General features: G+C 37.3%; 1 protein-coding gene across 1 annotated transcript; it reads left to right on the top strand.

The window, feature by feature from the left end:
* The first annotated feature begins 10,499 nt into the window (after positions 1 to 10,499).
* LOC138880011 (uncharacterized) lies at positions 10,500 to 13,966 on the top strand. The gene is made up of 5 exons (XM_070159661.1): positions 10,500 to 11,106; positions 11,358 to 12,301; positions 12,866 to 13,173; positions 13,219 to 13,725; positions 13,906 to 13,966. The coding sequence occupies exons 1-5, from the start codon at positions 10,500 to 10,502 to the stop codon at positions 13,964 to 13,966; spliced, it is 2,427 nt and encodes an 808-aa protein (XP_070015762.1).
* Positions 13,967 to 14,564: the final 598 nt, after the last annotated feature.

Raw genomic sequence — 14,564 nt, 5'->3', positions numbered from 1 at the left:
TAAATTAATACACAATGCTTTTTCCAATAAATAGACTATTCTCAAGCAATACAAAAAATAGTGCCAGCATACTCTGAACATCTGAAATCTCCCTTGCTGCCTCGAAGTCGTGATATTCCTATCAAAAATTAACCACAAACTTGACCCCTCAAATCCCAATTCCATGCAGCTCACTGCACCTATCATGTTGATATGCGAGAATACAAGAATTTCATCATAAATCTTGAACCATCAGTAGAATAAGCACTTCATCGGCTAGAAACCTTCCACTTAATTCAGTCATGGAGAAAAATTGCAAATATGACCGACTTCCCATAACCGCAGAAGACACAAACCTAAAGTCGTGATGGAAACTGTATAACCTCTTAGGGACCCATTTGCACATAACCAAGCCATCAAAATCGAGTATTCTAAATGAATCAAAACACGCAGACTGCCAAACTAGCAAGTTCTTGCCACAACACCTGTATAGCCTTAACATACCAAAGGAACTAATCATTTTCCCTACTATGTGATCCAAGCTACTACTAAACTGATCCAACTTCCTCAGATTTCTCCCGACTTACCTTTAAAATAATACCTATCCTTCCAATAACATAATGGACCTCAATTGACACTCATCCCGAGTGACCCCAAATCACAAGACCACGTCGTCTCAATACCCATAAGCTATTTTATACCCTCTCATGCACTCAATAGTACCTCCAACTGCTACACTCTTTTTGAGGAGACCTTCTGCCAATCTGAAGTAGTTTCTTCTATCTCTCTAACACCTTACCACATACTCGGTGACAATATAGAAATACTCCAAGTCTCTTTCACAATCAGCTACAATACTCAATCCTTAGCCACACAACAAATTCGAAAATCCTTTGGCACTACACTTTAAATCTTGAACTCACTAGAACCATTGTTGAGAGTCGCCCATCTAAAGCTATTTCTAAATATATAGCCAAACAACAACTGTCTGTTAGCACACGAATACTCCAGAAGAAGTAGTCAAATGAATCCATTCCCTTGCACATCACATTCACAAAGAAGTATCAAGCTTGAGTCATTCCACAACCTTCACATAAATCGTAAGGCAAAATATAACATAGATCCACCAAATTCCTTGCTCGAATTACCCCTAATGTCCTTCTCTTCAATTCATAACTAATCCGCCAATGTATCAAAATCCAGAAACTATAAAAACACGTGAACATGTGACCCAGTCATCGACTGTAGGCTCCCCTACTTGGCTTTAAGCCACAATCACATAACTAATAACCCATGATAACTTCTCCTTCTTAGTTACCACGATCCCACATTGTTGCCCAGCTGAATTCTTGTAAGCTCATGTTGCACAAATCATGGCACAACCCGAATTGTCAGTCCCAATGCACACTCAACTTCATGACTGTCGCAACATCTTTCTCAGGCGATCTATAACCACATCGCAGTACATGCCTCCCGTTGGATAGAAGGTAAAACTTTTTATGCGATGTTCATCAGAAATCATACAACCCCTAGCTTCCTCACAGGAGACAACCCACAAGTGTAACCTCATTTCTATACCTTCCAACGACATTGCCATGTTATAAACACTACGAAATCAGTTAATCCTCCTGAGTCCACACTCGTCCACCAGCTGTAAGAGTCTCTTTATTCCATTAACATCAACTGAAGGTCTAACAATATGTTTAAAACTCAGACATATTGCATCCCAAAATGATAATCAAACATTCACATTCCTATACATTCCAAGAAAACTCTTTTTGTCATGTTCAAACTTCCTAAATATAGAAACCACCATCTCAAATGAAATCACAGACTTAGCTTTGTCTATATAACCCAAAACACACTAAGCCTTCTGAAAGCATGTGGCTACCCTATCACAAAATCCATACGATACGCTACTACTCCCAGTCCAGTCTAGCCATCTCAAGAAGTAAACTACTTAATCTCTGCTGCTCATACTTGGCCTGCTAACAATTCAATCGTTGCGAGACATATCACACCATATCATTTCTCATCCTCCACCACCAATAAGGCCTCTCCAAATCACGATCTATCTCCGTGGTACTCGAACAAATAGAACGCGATGAACTCTAAGCCTCCTCAGTGATCACCTTCCTCGAACCATCAACACTGGAAACACCTATTCGACCCTTAAGTCGTAACACATTATCGTCTCTGATAACCACTTTTTAGGTACGACTCCGTAACACCGTGTCCCCAAAGGCAAACAAATGAACACCACCATAACAACGAGCCTTAGTGCACTCAAATAAGGACAACAACACCACAACACAAACAATAATTCTACCAAGTTTGAAAATATCAAATCTCACTACTTCATTAACTAAAACATGAACATCCATAGTCTACTTGCCTCTTCTACACTGGAATTAAATACCAAATCTCCCAATTACAAACCAAATAATCCTCCCCCTAAAGCATTCACTGTATCAAAACATAAGTAAATACCCTATCGTTCACACCAACACTGTACGAAACAATACGAGAAATATCATAATACACCGTGAATAGTCCTGAACCCGTGGGCAATGCCAATACTAAACTGAAATGACTGACCACCCCTCCACAACCCGCATATGTAAGGAAAAATATTCTGCACCATATCCGTAGCATCACAATAATTTGATGGTGCCCAACTGATATCGAATGCTCGACATCGCATGCGAATGGATAGTAACGAACTAAAGACATAAGTTGCAACCGAAAATCAAATCGCACGACAAGGAATCAAGAAAAAGTTCTCCTAACAGTCTTGTATCCTCTCAAAGATAGGTACATACGCATCCATACCGATCCACAAGACTCTGCTAGATCTGCTCATGACGTGTGAGATCTAAGTGAACCTAGTATTTTGATACCAAGTTGTCATGAACCAATTTCCACCATAGGTCGTAATGGTGCCTAACATTGCTATTAGGCCCGCCAACAATTTAATCAATATGATAATCGGATGTTCATAACACATTTTAAAATAACAGTGCAATAATTAAGTGAGATTTGCTTTATTTTTATAGAAAAAATTAACATTATCTTCAAAATGAGAATATGATCAAAATGCAATATTGAATGTCTTAATAAAAATACATCCAAGATAATAGACTACATTCTCAAAACCTGTGTCACAAGTGCATGAGCATCTAGTAGAATGTACAATATTACTACAATAACTGTCTGTAATAGAAAATAGATCGAGTACAATAAATGAATAGGGAGGGGACTGCATGTATTATGGATCTTAGAATAGAGAGCAGCTCACCACAAAGTCTCCTCAGAAACTGTGCCTACGCACCGCTATGACCACCAAATGTACATGTCTCAGTACCTGCAATTAATGCAGAAGTATAGAATGAGTAGGTAAATCAACGTGTACCCAGTAAGTATCTAGCCTAACCTCGAATAAGTAGCGACGAAGGGCCGACATCCACAGTTACTAGTGATCAAATAATCAAATACAATAAAGGTAGACAGGTATGAAGCATAGCTAGTGAAAGCAACAAAAACAGATATATGCGCATAACATGATCCTCAATAGAAGAGTAGATACGAAATCCTCAAATACCAAATACTATGTCGAATGGGGAATGTATATGATCAATAACAAAAAAAATGCCAAACCTTAGGTTAGAAAGACTCATAAGTATGCTAACTCTCGATCGAATATAACACATGATTCTGCCGAGGTTGCTCGGTCTGATCCATAAAATAGTGTACACTATCGAGGTAGTACGGTCTGATCCGTGGATGTATCTCATAATACTGATGAGGTCGTACTTCCCGATCTGTGGATAGTATTGCTAAGGCATTCAGCCCTATCCCATAAAAAAAGTGAGACTTTGACGAGTCACTGGCCCAATTCATGAATATATGTGTGAGTTATGAAATTCCAGAAACTTTCAATGCGGGAGAAATCCGTAGCAAAAGGTATAATTTTCTCGGCTAATCAAGTAGCGCGTCAAGTATCTGGAATATCAAATCAATACCTTACGCAAGTCTAGTTTCAGGCTAAAGTATAAATTAAAGTATTTAACAGGCAAGAATAATTCAAGTAGTACAATTAAAATATAGTGTGAGTCTACATCTACCGGGACATAATCAAGAATCTAGCATACGTACGGACACTCGTCACCTCATACGTACGTAGCTCACATAAGACATAGCATAAAACAAGTATAGCACCTATGGGATAAATTCCCTCTTACAAGGATAAACAAGAGACTTACATTGTCCCAAAATTCGATAAACAACTTCAACACCTCTCTAACTCCTCAAACCAATGGCAAATGATCCAAAACTAGTCAACGAACGTGCAAACCAATCAAAATATACTAAAAGACTCATAATTTAACAATTAGAAATAAATTTCCAACTCCGCACGAAAAGTCAACAAAGCCAACTCCAGGCTCGCGTGTCCGAATTTGAAAAATTATCAAAAATAGATATTACTCATAACATATATAGTCTATATCCAAAAAATTATTCAATTTTGTCCATGAATTGGCCCTCAAATGAAGGACATGCCATTCCTCAACTCTGGGGCTCAAAATCCTAATATTTACGATCCAAACACGAATAAAAATAATAACCACTGGAAATAATCATGGTACAACATCCAAATAAAAGTTATATATTTACAACCTTGTTGAGATGAGAACAAAGCTATGAAAATTACCTCAAACGGAGATCTAGAACTCAAGATATGCTCATAATACTAAAATGCTAGGTTTGCCAATTTAAAACACTGCCCAGACAATTTTGGTTCATCGCCTTCGTGGGACACCATCGCGTTCGTGAAGAGAAATTTTTCACGTTGACGGTCAACCCCAAAATTCCTTCTTCGCATTTGCGGTACCTCCCTCGCATTTGCGAAGAATAAAAGTTCACACCAGAAATCAACAATCTTTCCCGATATGAAAATGGACATAGCTCTCTCACGACCTCAGAATTCGATGGTTCTTATTGTTATGGTTCCATAATTAATGGTTCAATCTAATCACAAATGAAAGGTCATTAATATATTACCCTTTATGCCAAAAAAATGACGCTGAAACATTAACTAAGAGCGCGACACAATCCAAACACATTTGAAACTCATCGAAATCTAACCAAAACTTGCAGACAAGTCCAAAATCATAATAAGTCCACTATTTGACCGTGGTCGACTCATTTTCTTAAACTTAACTAATATGCAACTTAACTATCTGATTAACTCTTAAACATTCCAGATCACGACTAAACTTCACAGACAAGTCCCAATCAACTAAATGGACATATCCAAGGTCATGAAATACCACTCGGAGTCCGATAACACCAAAGTATACTCCTAGTCAAACTTAGCAAATTGAAAAATCTTTAAAATACAAACTTCTGTCAATGAGCGCAACCACCCAATACTCAACCCGAACATATGTCCTAGTCCGAAATCACCTTACGAACCTATAGTAACCTTCAAATCTCAATTCCAAGGTCATTTAATCAAAAGTCAAACCTTGGTCAACCCTTATAACTTAAAGCTTCCAAATTGAGAATTATTCTTCCAAATCAACTCCAAACTTTCCAAAATTCAAAACTGACTATATGTGCAAGTCATAATGCATATAGTGAAGCTACTCAAGGTCTCAACCCGTTGAACGACATGCTAGATCTCAAAATGACCGACCGGGTCATTACAAGAAAGCTCTTGAAGATTATAAACTGCATAATTACAACCCTAGTACCTAAGGGCTCAAGCCCCATATCTATTGATAGTTTCAGCCTATTGCATGTTGTACTACACTTTACAAATTGATTGTCAAGATCATCACAGCAGGGCTGAAGATAGTGGTGGACTATCTAGTGGGACCCTCTAGACTGCTTTCATTGAAGGCAGAAATATATTTGATAATATTATAATTGGCTATGAATTGGTATAGGTCTACACACAGAAGGGGTGTCTCCAAGTTGTCTGATCAAGTAGACATTATAAAAGCTCACAACTCAGTTAAATGGTCCTTTATGAGAAGGGTATTGCTACAATTTGGCTTACCTGCTAAATTTGTTCAATTAATAATGAAGTGTGTGACTACTATATGTTATTCTCCACTGCTCAATATAGGTTTTTCTACTAATTCCCGGCCAAGAAGAGGCTTCGACAAGGAGATCTTATGTCTCTTTATTTCTTTTTCCTGGCTATGGGGTACTTGAATAGAGCTTTGAAGACACTACAATATAGGCCGGATTTTGACTACCACCCAAGGTGTGCTAGGAAGAACTCAGCACATATTTACTTTGCTGATGATTTAATCTTGTGTTGTAGGGCAGATAAGGTCTCAATACAATTGTTGCTGGAAAGATTTAACTACGTTTCTGATGTATTTGGTCTTACAACCAACATGGAAAAGAGTTCTTTATATATAAATGGAGTTACATAGGAGTTCAAGGACATGCTATTTGCTGAATTGCAATTCACATTAGGGGATATTCCCTTCAACTATCTAGGAGTACAATTATTGTCCAAGAAGCTTACTGCCAGCAGTGTATGACATTGGTAGAAGGGATTACTGCAGAATCAGGTGTTGGGCCACTAAATTTCTTTCTTATAGTTGTCGATTACATTTGATCAAGAGTGTCATCCTCGAACTGCAGACTAACAGGACACAAGTATTCTTGCTGACAAAGAAGATCATAAAGCTAGTTATCACTGCTTATAGGACTCTTTTCTATGGACAGGGAGCAATGAGTCAGTGATTTTGTACATATCTATACATGGTTAAATAAAATTTTTGCTTGTTTGAACAAAAAAAAAATTAACAATTCAAAATATTTAAAAGGTATATAAAAAGTCAAAGTGTATGCAATAAAATCGGAGGGTTCAATTTTCCGCCGTTACGATGTCTCATAAGATGAGTCAGTGATTTTGTACATATCTATACATGGTTAAATAAAATTTTTGCTTGTTTGAACAAAAAAAAATTAACAATTCAAAATATTTAAAAGGTATATAAAAAGTCAAAGTGTATGCAGTAAAATCGGAGGGTTCAATTTTCCGTCGTTACGATGTCTCATAAGCACATTTCAAAGGTTCGAGACTTTGGTCGAGATTCACCCCTCGAGGGCTATTGACGCTCGACCTCGGGGTAGTACGGACCAACGGTTATGCTGAAAAAGTGGGGAATTCCCAAGGCGCGTAACTAGAGCTAACAAAGTCTAGTGAGCTAGCTCAGACCTGAATCAAGGCATTAAATGGTTGTATCATCCCCATATCTTTGTAATAAATGCATTGTACTATGTTGGGTTTCCTCCTCACATATAAAGGGTATCCTTGTCATTTTGTAGTCATCAGATGCTCAATATTGAATATACAAGAACATTCTCTCTACTCTCTAACATATTCTCTTGATTTCATTACTTCCATTTATTACTTATATCCATTGTGTTCTATTTATTGTTGTTCATTTATTGCTTATAATTAATCATAAAGAGACATCATTTTAGCTCTCATAACTGTTAGTCCTCCCTCGGTCGCTCTAAACCAGCCATCCAACTCGACCTCGAGGCCTCATATACGACAGCTCGAGGCCCCGATCTCCAGCCGTTTGGTTTGACTATCACATTGCCTCTAAGCTGTAATCTTGTCGTCTAATCTTTTACTTATAATCCATTGCCTAACAACTAGCATAAAAATAGATCACGTATTTTTAGAACCACAAAATCAAATTTAATTGTTATTACCATTTTCACGGTAAACAGTTTGGCGCCCACCGTGGGGCTAAAAATAATAGTGATTATTTTCTTGTTGGTTCAACTACATAATACATGTTACCTTTCACACTTTTTCTTGCCCAAGATCTTTGATTTCAGGTCAAAATGTCTAACTCAGTAAACAACAATCTTGAGGACTATGGAGAGAATAGTGTGGATGTTCTAGGTGTTGGTGTACCACCACGAAACCCTGAGAATGCACCAGAACCAATCCTCGTGGACGCGGTCTCACGCGATGCCCAACATGTTGATCATAGGCTAAAAACTCGTATTTTAGTCGTTGTAACAACACTTTAATTATTGCATTTTACAAAAAGTTTGAGCTTAAATGATAATGAATTGTACTAAATTCATGTTTTATGTCTTGCAGGAAGCTAATCCCACTTAAGAAATAAATTTGGGATGAATTTGACTGATTTGGGGCTTGGAGGTCTGAGTAAAAGCTAAATAAATCAAGCCGAGATCGTGTTCGGGGGTCGCAAAGCAAGCCCGGATAGCAAAACAAATGAAAAAATGCAACAACACAAAAAAATGCACTGCTGCATCGCGGGGCGCGCCGCGTGGGGCGCCGCGGTAGTGCAAATATTTTCGTTGCATTGTTTTGCTCCGTTAAAATGCATTCTGCCTCTGTCCAATCCATGTACGCGTCACACGGGGCGCCGCGGGGCGCGCCGTGGGTGTGTAAAAATCACAAAATTATTCTATTTCGGACTAAAAAGGGCATACTTGTCAAAATCCCTTCCTACACGATTAAAAAGGCAAAAGCAGTGCCATTATTGGGGGAGACCTATTTTTGGAGAAAAAAAGGAGGAGATTCTTCTTGAAGAAGAGAATCAAGGAGGAACATCAACTTGGAGCAAGGATTAAAAGAGTTTTTCTAAACCTTCTCCTAGTATTTACTCATATTATGTTTAAGATTTTTATTGTTGATGTTTGTATCATTATGAGTGGCTAAACAAAAATCCCAAATATTCTGGGCTATGGGTATTAGATGATTATGTTGTTTGAAGCTTAGATTGATGATCTTAAAATTATCGTTAAAGGTTGTTTATTTGATTCTGTTGTTAATTATTTTACTGCGTAGCTAACAGTGAAATACTATTTACGAATCTTGAGTTAAACTTGAAAAAGGAAATTCTTGATTGCATATAGAATCAAATAGAGCAAGATCTAGATCCTGGGCATTGGATGAAAGATTCGCGATTAAGATAGAACTATACTTAATTGTCTTGTTTGGTTGAGAAATAGGATTTGTAAATGCATTTGAGTTAATATTAATACCATAGAAATATAGGTATTAATTTAACTTGAATAGGCGCATAAGAAATCGACAGATTCTTATGGGTATTATTAACCCTATAATCAATAACCCAGATAATTCAATAAATCATTTTTAAGCTAAAAACGTAGCATGATCTCTAGCAAGCCCATAACCCCGGGATATCTCTTTTATTAATTGTTAAAAGAAAAATTCATAAGTGGCGTAGTAACTTTGCGTTGTATTATTGTTTGTCTACTAGTTAAATTGTAAATTGGTTATTTATGTATTTTCTGATGAATTAGCTTGAATCGATAATTCTTTGAGTTTGCATCAGTTGTTAAGTTAATCACAAGTCCTCGTGGGAACGATACTCTACTTATTACTATATTACTTGAAGATCGCGTACACTTGCGTTTGTGTTTTGTTCGCAACAAGTTTTTGGCGCCGTTGCCGGGGAATTGGAAATTAGCTACTTGACTAAGTTAAGCTTTTATTAGCTATTGGTTTAAGTATTAATTTTCAGTTCACTTTGTTTGTGTCACGTAGGCTCTTCTCTTGAATGCAGAGGAGTATGATCCTAAAATTGAAAGAACACTTCATAGAGCGAGGAAGGAGTTGGAAGCTAGATACAAAACAGAAAGAGAGTTGGACATTTTAGTTCAACCACAGCCAACAATGATGGCAGGTAATGGAGGGCGTCCGGTGATAGAAGCTGCAAGGCCAAATCTTGCTAATATGACCCAGGATATTGTCAAGCCTGATATCACTGGTCACTTTGAGCTTAAACAGTACATGGTACAGTTGATTCAGTCCACTGGGCAATATGTAGGTCTATCTCATGAAGACCCGCAGAGGCACATTCAGAATTTTTTGGAAATCACGGATACTTACAACTATCCAAATATTTCCAAGGACTATGTCAGACTAACCTTGTTTCCTTTTTCATTGTTGGGGGAAGCTAAAGAATGGTTGCAGAAAGAGCCTGCTAATTCAATCCATACTTGGGGATGATTTAGCAAAGAAATTCTTAATCAAGTTTTTCCCCACTAAAAAGACAAAGTCTTTGCGGAGCCAGATTTTTGGGTTTCAACAACGGGATGGTGAGACTCTTCGCCAAGCTTGGGAAAGATACAAGAAACTACTCCGAGACTGTCCACATCATTGTCAAACTGATGAGGTATTGGGCCATACTTTTGTTGATGGATTAGATGAGACTTCAAAGATGAATCTTGATTCAGCTTGTAGAGGTAGTTGCATGGCGAGACCATATAGTGAAATACAACTTCTGCTAAACAACTTCACTGCTAATGATCATAATTGGCAAGGTGAGGGATAACCAAGGAGAGCAATGAAACAGAAAGCAGCAAGGGTACTTGAACTTTATGATTTTTCAGCCATGAGAGCAGATATAGCAAAATTGGCAAATCAAATGAATAGAATGACAATGAACCAGACACAACAATTGTAACATGTTCAACAAATGTCGATTTGTTGTGAAATGTGTGGTGACAATCACACAAGTGACATGTGCCTAACGAATCCTGAATCTATTTATTATGTGGGACAACAAAGCAGAGGTTCGATGAACCAACATGCACAATATGGGAACACTTACAATGTAAATTGGAGAAATCATCCTAATTTCTCTTGGGGTGGAAATCAATCAAATCAGAATCAATATAGACCCCAAGGAAATTTTAATCAACCTCAAAGGCCACCCCAGCAGGTAGAAGAAAGTACAAATGATTTGTTGAAAAAATTGTTGCATGACAATCAACAACTCAGAACTGATTTTAGAAATCTTGAAAGACAAATGGGACAGCTAGTTGCAAATCAAAACACTAGACCTGCAGGTGCTCTTCCAAGTGATACAGAAAAAAATCCGCAAGTTAGTGCAATTACACTTAGAACTGGAAGGGAATTAGAAGAAGTTCCAAAGAAGAGAAAAGACAAACCTATACCTGAGGGTGAATTGATTCCCAAAGCAACACAAGAAGCAAAGAAAGATGATACAGTTTCAGCACCTGTGAATGTTCCAAGGCCACCACCACCTTTTCCACAAAGATTGCAGAAAAAGAATGATGATCGCATGTTCAACAAATTTCTCTCTATGTTGAGTCAGATTCAATTGAGTATTCTGTTGGTAGATGCGATTCGTGATATTCCAAAGTATGCCAAGTACATAAAAGATATTGTGGCGAACAAGATGATATTGACTGAATTTGAACAGTTGCACTTACTGAGGAGTGCACTTCAAGGGTCCAAAATAAGCTTCCTCAAAAGCTTAAGGATCCTGGCAGCTTTACTATCCCTGTGAGAATAGGCAATGTTGATGTAGGCCATGCACTTTGTGATTTGGGAGCAAGCATAAATTTGATGCCATTGTCCTTGTACAAAAAATTGGGTTTGGGAGCTCCAAAACCCACCACTGTGATGTTGCAACTAGCAGACAGGTCCATAGTTTACCCGGAAGGGGTGATTGAAGATGTGCTGCTGAAAATTGAGAAATTCATTTTCCCGACTGATTTCATTATCTTAGATTTTGAAGCATATGAAAAAGTTCCTATTATATTGGGAAAACCTCTCTTGGCTACAGGTTATGCTATAATTAAAGTAAGAGAGGGAAAAATGATCATGAGAGTTGACAACGAGGAAGTTGTTTTTAATGTATACAAAGCAATTCAACTTCCTCGCCATTACGAAGAATTGTCTATGATATTTGTCATGGAGATGGATGAGCAACTTATTGCCCCAAGTGTATATTTGAAGGATTCTTTAGAGAAAGCAATTGTGTTGTTCGAGAGTCTAGAGATTAATGATGAGGTTGAAGAGATGAAACATATTTTGAATGCATCATGTGAATATATGAAAGGTTTAAATCCTTTTGAACCTTTGAACAGACCAAATAGTCCTCCTCCGAAGCCATCAATTGAAGAAGCTCCAAAATTGGAACTAAAGCCTTTACCTTCTCACCTTCATTATGCTTATTTGGGTAGTTCTGATACGTTACCTGTTATTATTTCTTCTAACTTGTCTGAATTGCAGGAGGAAAAATTGTTGAGAGTACTACGTGAGCATAAAAGAGCAATTGGTTGGACAATGTCTGACATAAGAGGTATTAGTCCAACTTTTTGCATGCATAAAATTCTCATGGAGGAAGGACACAAACCGAGCATAGAACAACAACGCCGCCTATATCCCAACATGAAAGAGGTGGTAAGAAAAGAAGTGATTAAATGGCTTGATACGGGTATTATATTTCCAATCTCTGATAGCAAATGGGTAAGTCCAGTTCCAAAGAAAGGAGGAATGACCGTAGTGACAAATTAAAACAATGATCTGATTCCCGTTCGAACTGTTACTGGGTGGAGGATTTGCATAAATTATAGAAAATTGAATAATGCCACCCGAAAAGACCATTTTCCTTTCCCCTTTATTGACCAAATGCTTGATAGATTAGCTGGGCAAGAATACTACTATTTTTTGGATGGTAACTCGGGATATAATCAGATTGTTATAGCCCCAGAGGACCAAGAGAAAACCACATTTACATGTCCCTATGGGACATATGCATTTAAAAGAATGTCATTTGGTCTTTTCAATGCACCTGCGACTTTTCAAAGGTGTATGATGGCTATTTTTACTAATATGGTTGAAAGATTTGTGGAAGTATTTATGGATGATTTTTCTGTATTTGGATGTTCTTTTGATGAATGTTTAATGAATCTTGACAAGGTACTTGCTAGGTGCGAAGAAATAAATTTGGTACTAAATTGGGGAAAATGTCATTTCATGGTAAGAGAAGGCATAGTCCTAGGGCATAAAGTGTCTAAGAATGGATTGCAGGTAGATACAACAAAGGTGGAAGCAATTGAAAAATTACCTCCACCGACATCAGTTAGAGGCATTTGCAGTTTCTTGGGCCATGCAGGTTTTTATCGTCGTTTCATTAAAAATGTTTCAAAAATTTCATCTCCTTTGTGCAGGCTTCTTGAGAAAGATACATCCTGCAAGTTTGATGATACTTGTCTGAAAGCATTTGATGAGCTGAAAAGAAGATTATTTACTGCACCAATTACCATTGCTCCAGATTGGAAACTTCCATTTGAGTTGATGTGTGATGCAAGTGATATAGCCATTGGAGCTGTTTTGGGGTAGAGGAAAGAGAAAATCTTTTACTCCATTCATTATGTGAGTAGAACTCTTAATCCAGCTCAAATAAATTACACTATTACTGAAAAAGAGTTGTTCGCAGTAGTATGGGCATTTGATAAGTTCAGGTCTTATCTAGTGGGAACCAAAGTCATAGTTTACACAGATCACTCAGCTATCAGGTATTTATTTGCAAAGAAAGACGCCAAGCCAAGGTTTGTCCGATGGGTTTTTCTTTTGCAGGAATTTGATTTGGAGATTCGAGATCGAAAAGGGACAGAGAATCAGGTTGCAGATCACTTATCCAGGCTAGAAAATCGAGGCCATGTCACTGAAGGAGAATCAATCAAAGAAACATTTCCTGACGAACATTTGCTAGCCATCACTTCAGATGAAACCCCGTGGTATGCTAATTATGTGAATTTCATTGCAAGTGGGGTGACTCCACCAGAATTCACAGCTGATCATAGAAGAAGATTCTTACATGATGTGAGGTTCTACATGTGGGACGAGCTTTTTCTTTACAAGCAATGCGCAGATCAATTAGTAAGAAGGTAAGTCCCTAAGGAGGAGATGAATGCAATATTGCATGACTGTCATTCTTCTCTGTATGGAGGTCATCATGGTGGAGACAGAACTGCACCAAAAGGTTTTGCAATCAGGTTTTTACTGGTCAAACTTTTTTAAAGATGCACATGCTTTTGTTAAAAATTGTGACAAGTGTCAAAGAACAGGTACAATCACGAAGAGGAGCGAAATGCCTTTGCAAAATATTTTGGCAGTAGAGCTCTTTGATGTCTGGGGAATTGATTTCATGGGACCATTTCCATATTCTAATGGGCACTGATACATTTTGGTTGCACTCGATTATGTGTCTAAGTGGGTTGAGGTCATTGCTCTCCCTACTAATTGTAGACATGTGATTTTTTACCCTCCCCTAGATTTTTTATATTTTAGCGCGTAAATATTTAATTTAGGCATAATATAGATATTTTAAGTAATCTTGACTCTTTTACTTTATTTTATTACAAGAAAACAAAAATTACAAAAAATAGGTTCATTAATGTTTTGTAGTCATTTTTAATGTTATATATATATATATATATATATATACAACAATAGTATCGTATTTTTATTTTAATATGATATTTGAAAATACCAAAAATAGATTTGTTTTAATGGTTAGTTTTATTTTAAATAATTATTTGAATAGTAGTAATAATTAATAAATGGGCCCATATTTTTAATCTCGTTCGCAGCGAAAGAATAGAACTTGGGCTCGAGCAACCCATTTTTAGGCTTAATTTTGGACCTAGCCCACAATTGCCAAGCTCATAATTCCTAGGCCCATACCCCTTAACCTAAAACCCCTACCAAAAAAACCTACAATATA

This window comes from Nicotiana sylvestris, chromosome 10 (assembly GCF_000393655.2).
Source record: "Nicotiana sylvestris chromosome 10, ASM39365v2, whole genome shotgun sequence".
NCBI classification, from domain to species: Eukaryota; Viridiplantae; Streptophyta; class Magnoliopsida; order Solanales; family Solanaceae; genus Nicotiana; species Nicotiana sylvestris.
Note: the sequence above shows the minus strand (reverse complement) of the source record. Positions and strands in the feature narration are given on the sequence as shown.

Excerpts from the sequence above, each read along its gene's own strand:
- LOC138880011 (XM_070159661.1), top strand. The coding sequence starts at position 10,500 with ATGTCGATTTGTTGTGAAATGTGTGGTGACAATCACACAAGTGACATG. Across the intron at positions 11,107-11,357 it reads GCAGAAAAAGAATGATGATC|GCCATGCACTTTGTGATTTG; the intron begins GCATGTTCAACA and ends ATGTTGATGTAG. Across the intron at positions 12,302-12,865 it reads CAATCTCTGATAGCAAATGG|GTAGATACAACAAAGGTGGA; the intron begins GTAAGTCCAGTT and ends AATGGATTGCAG.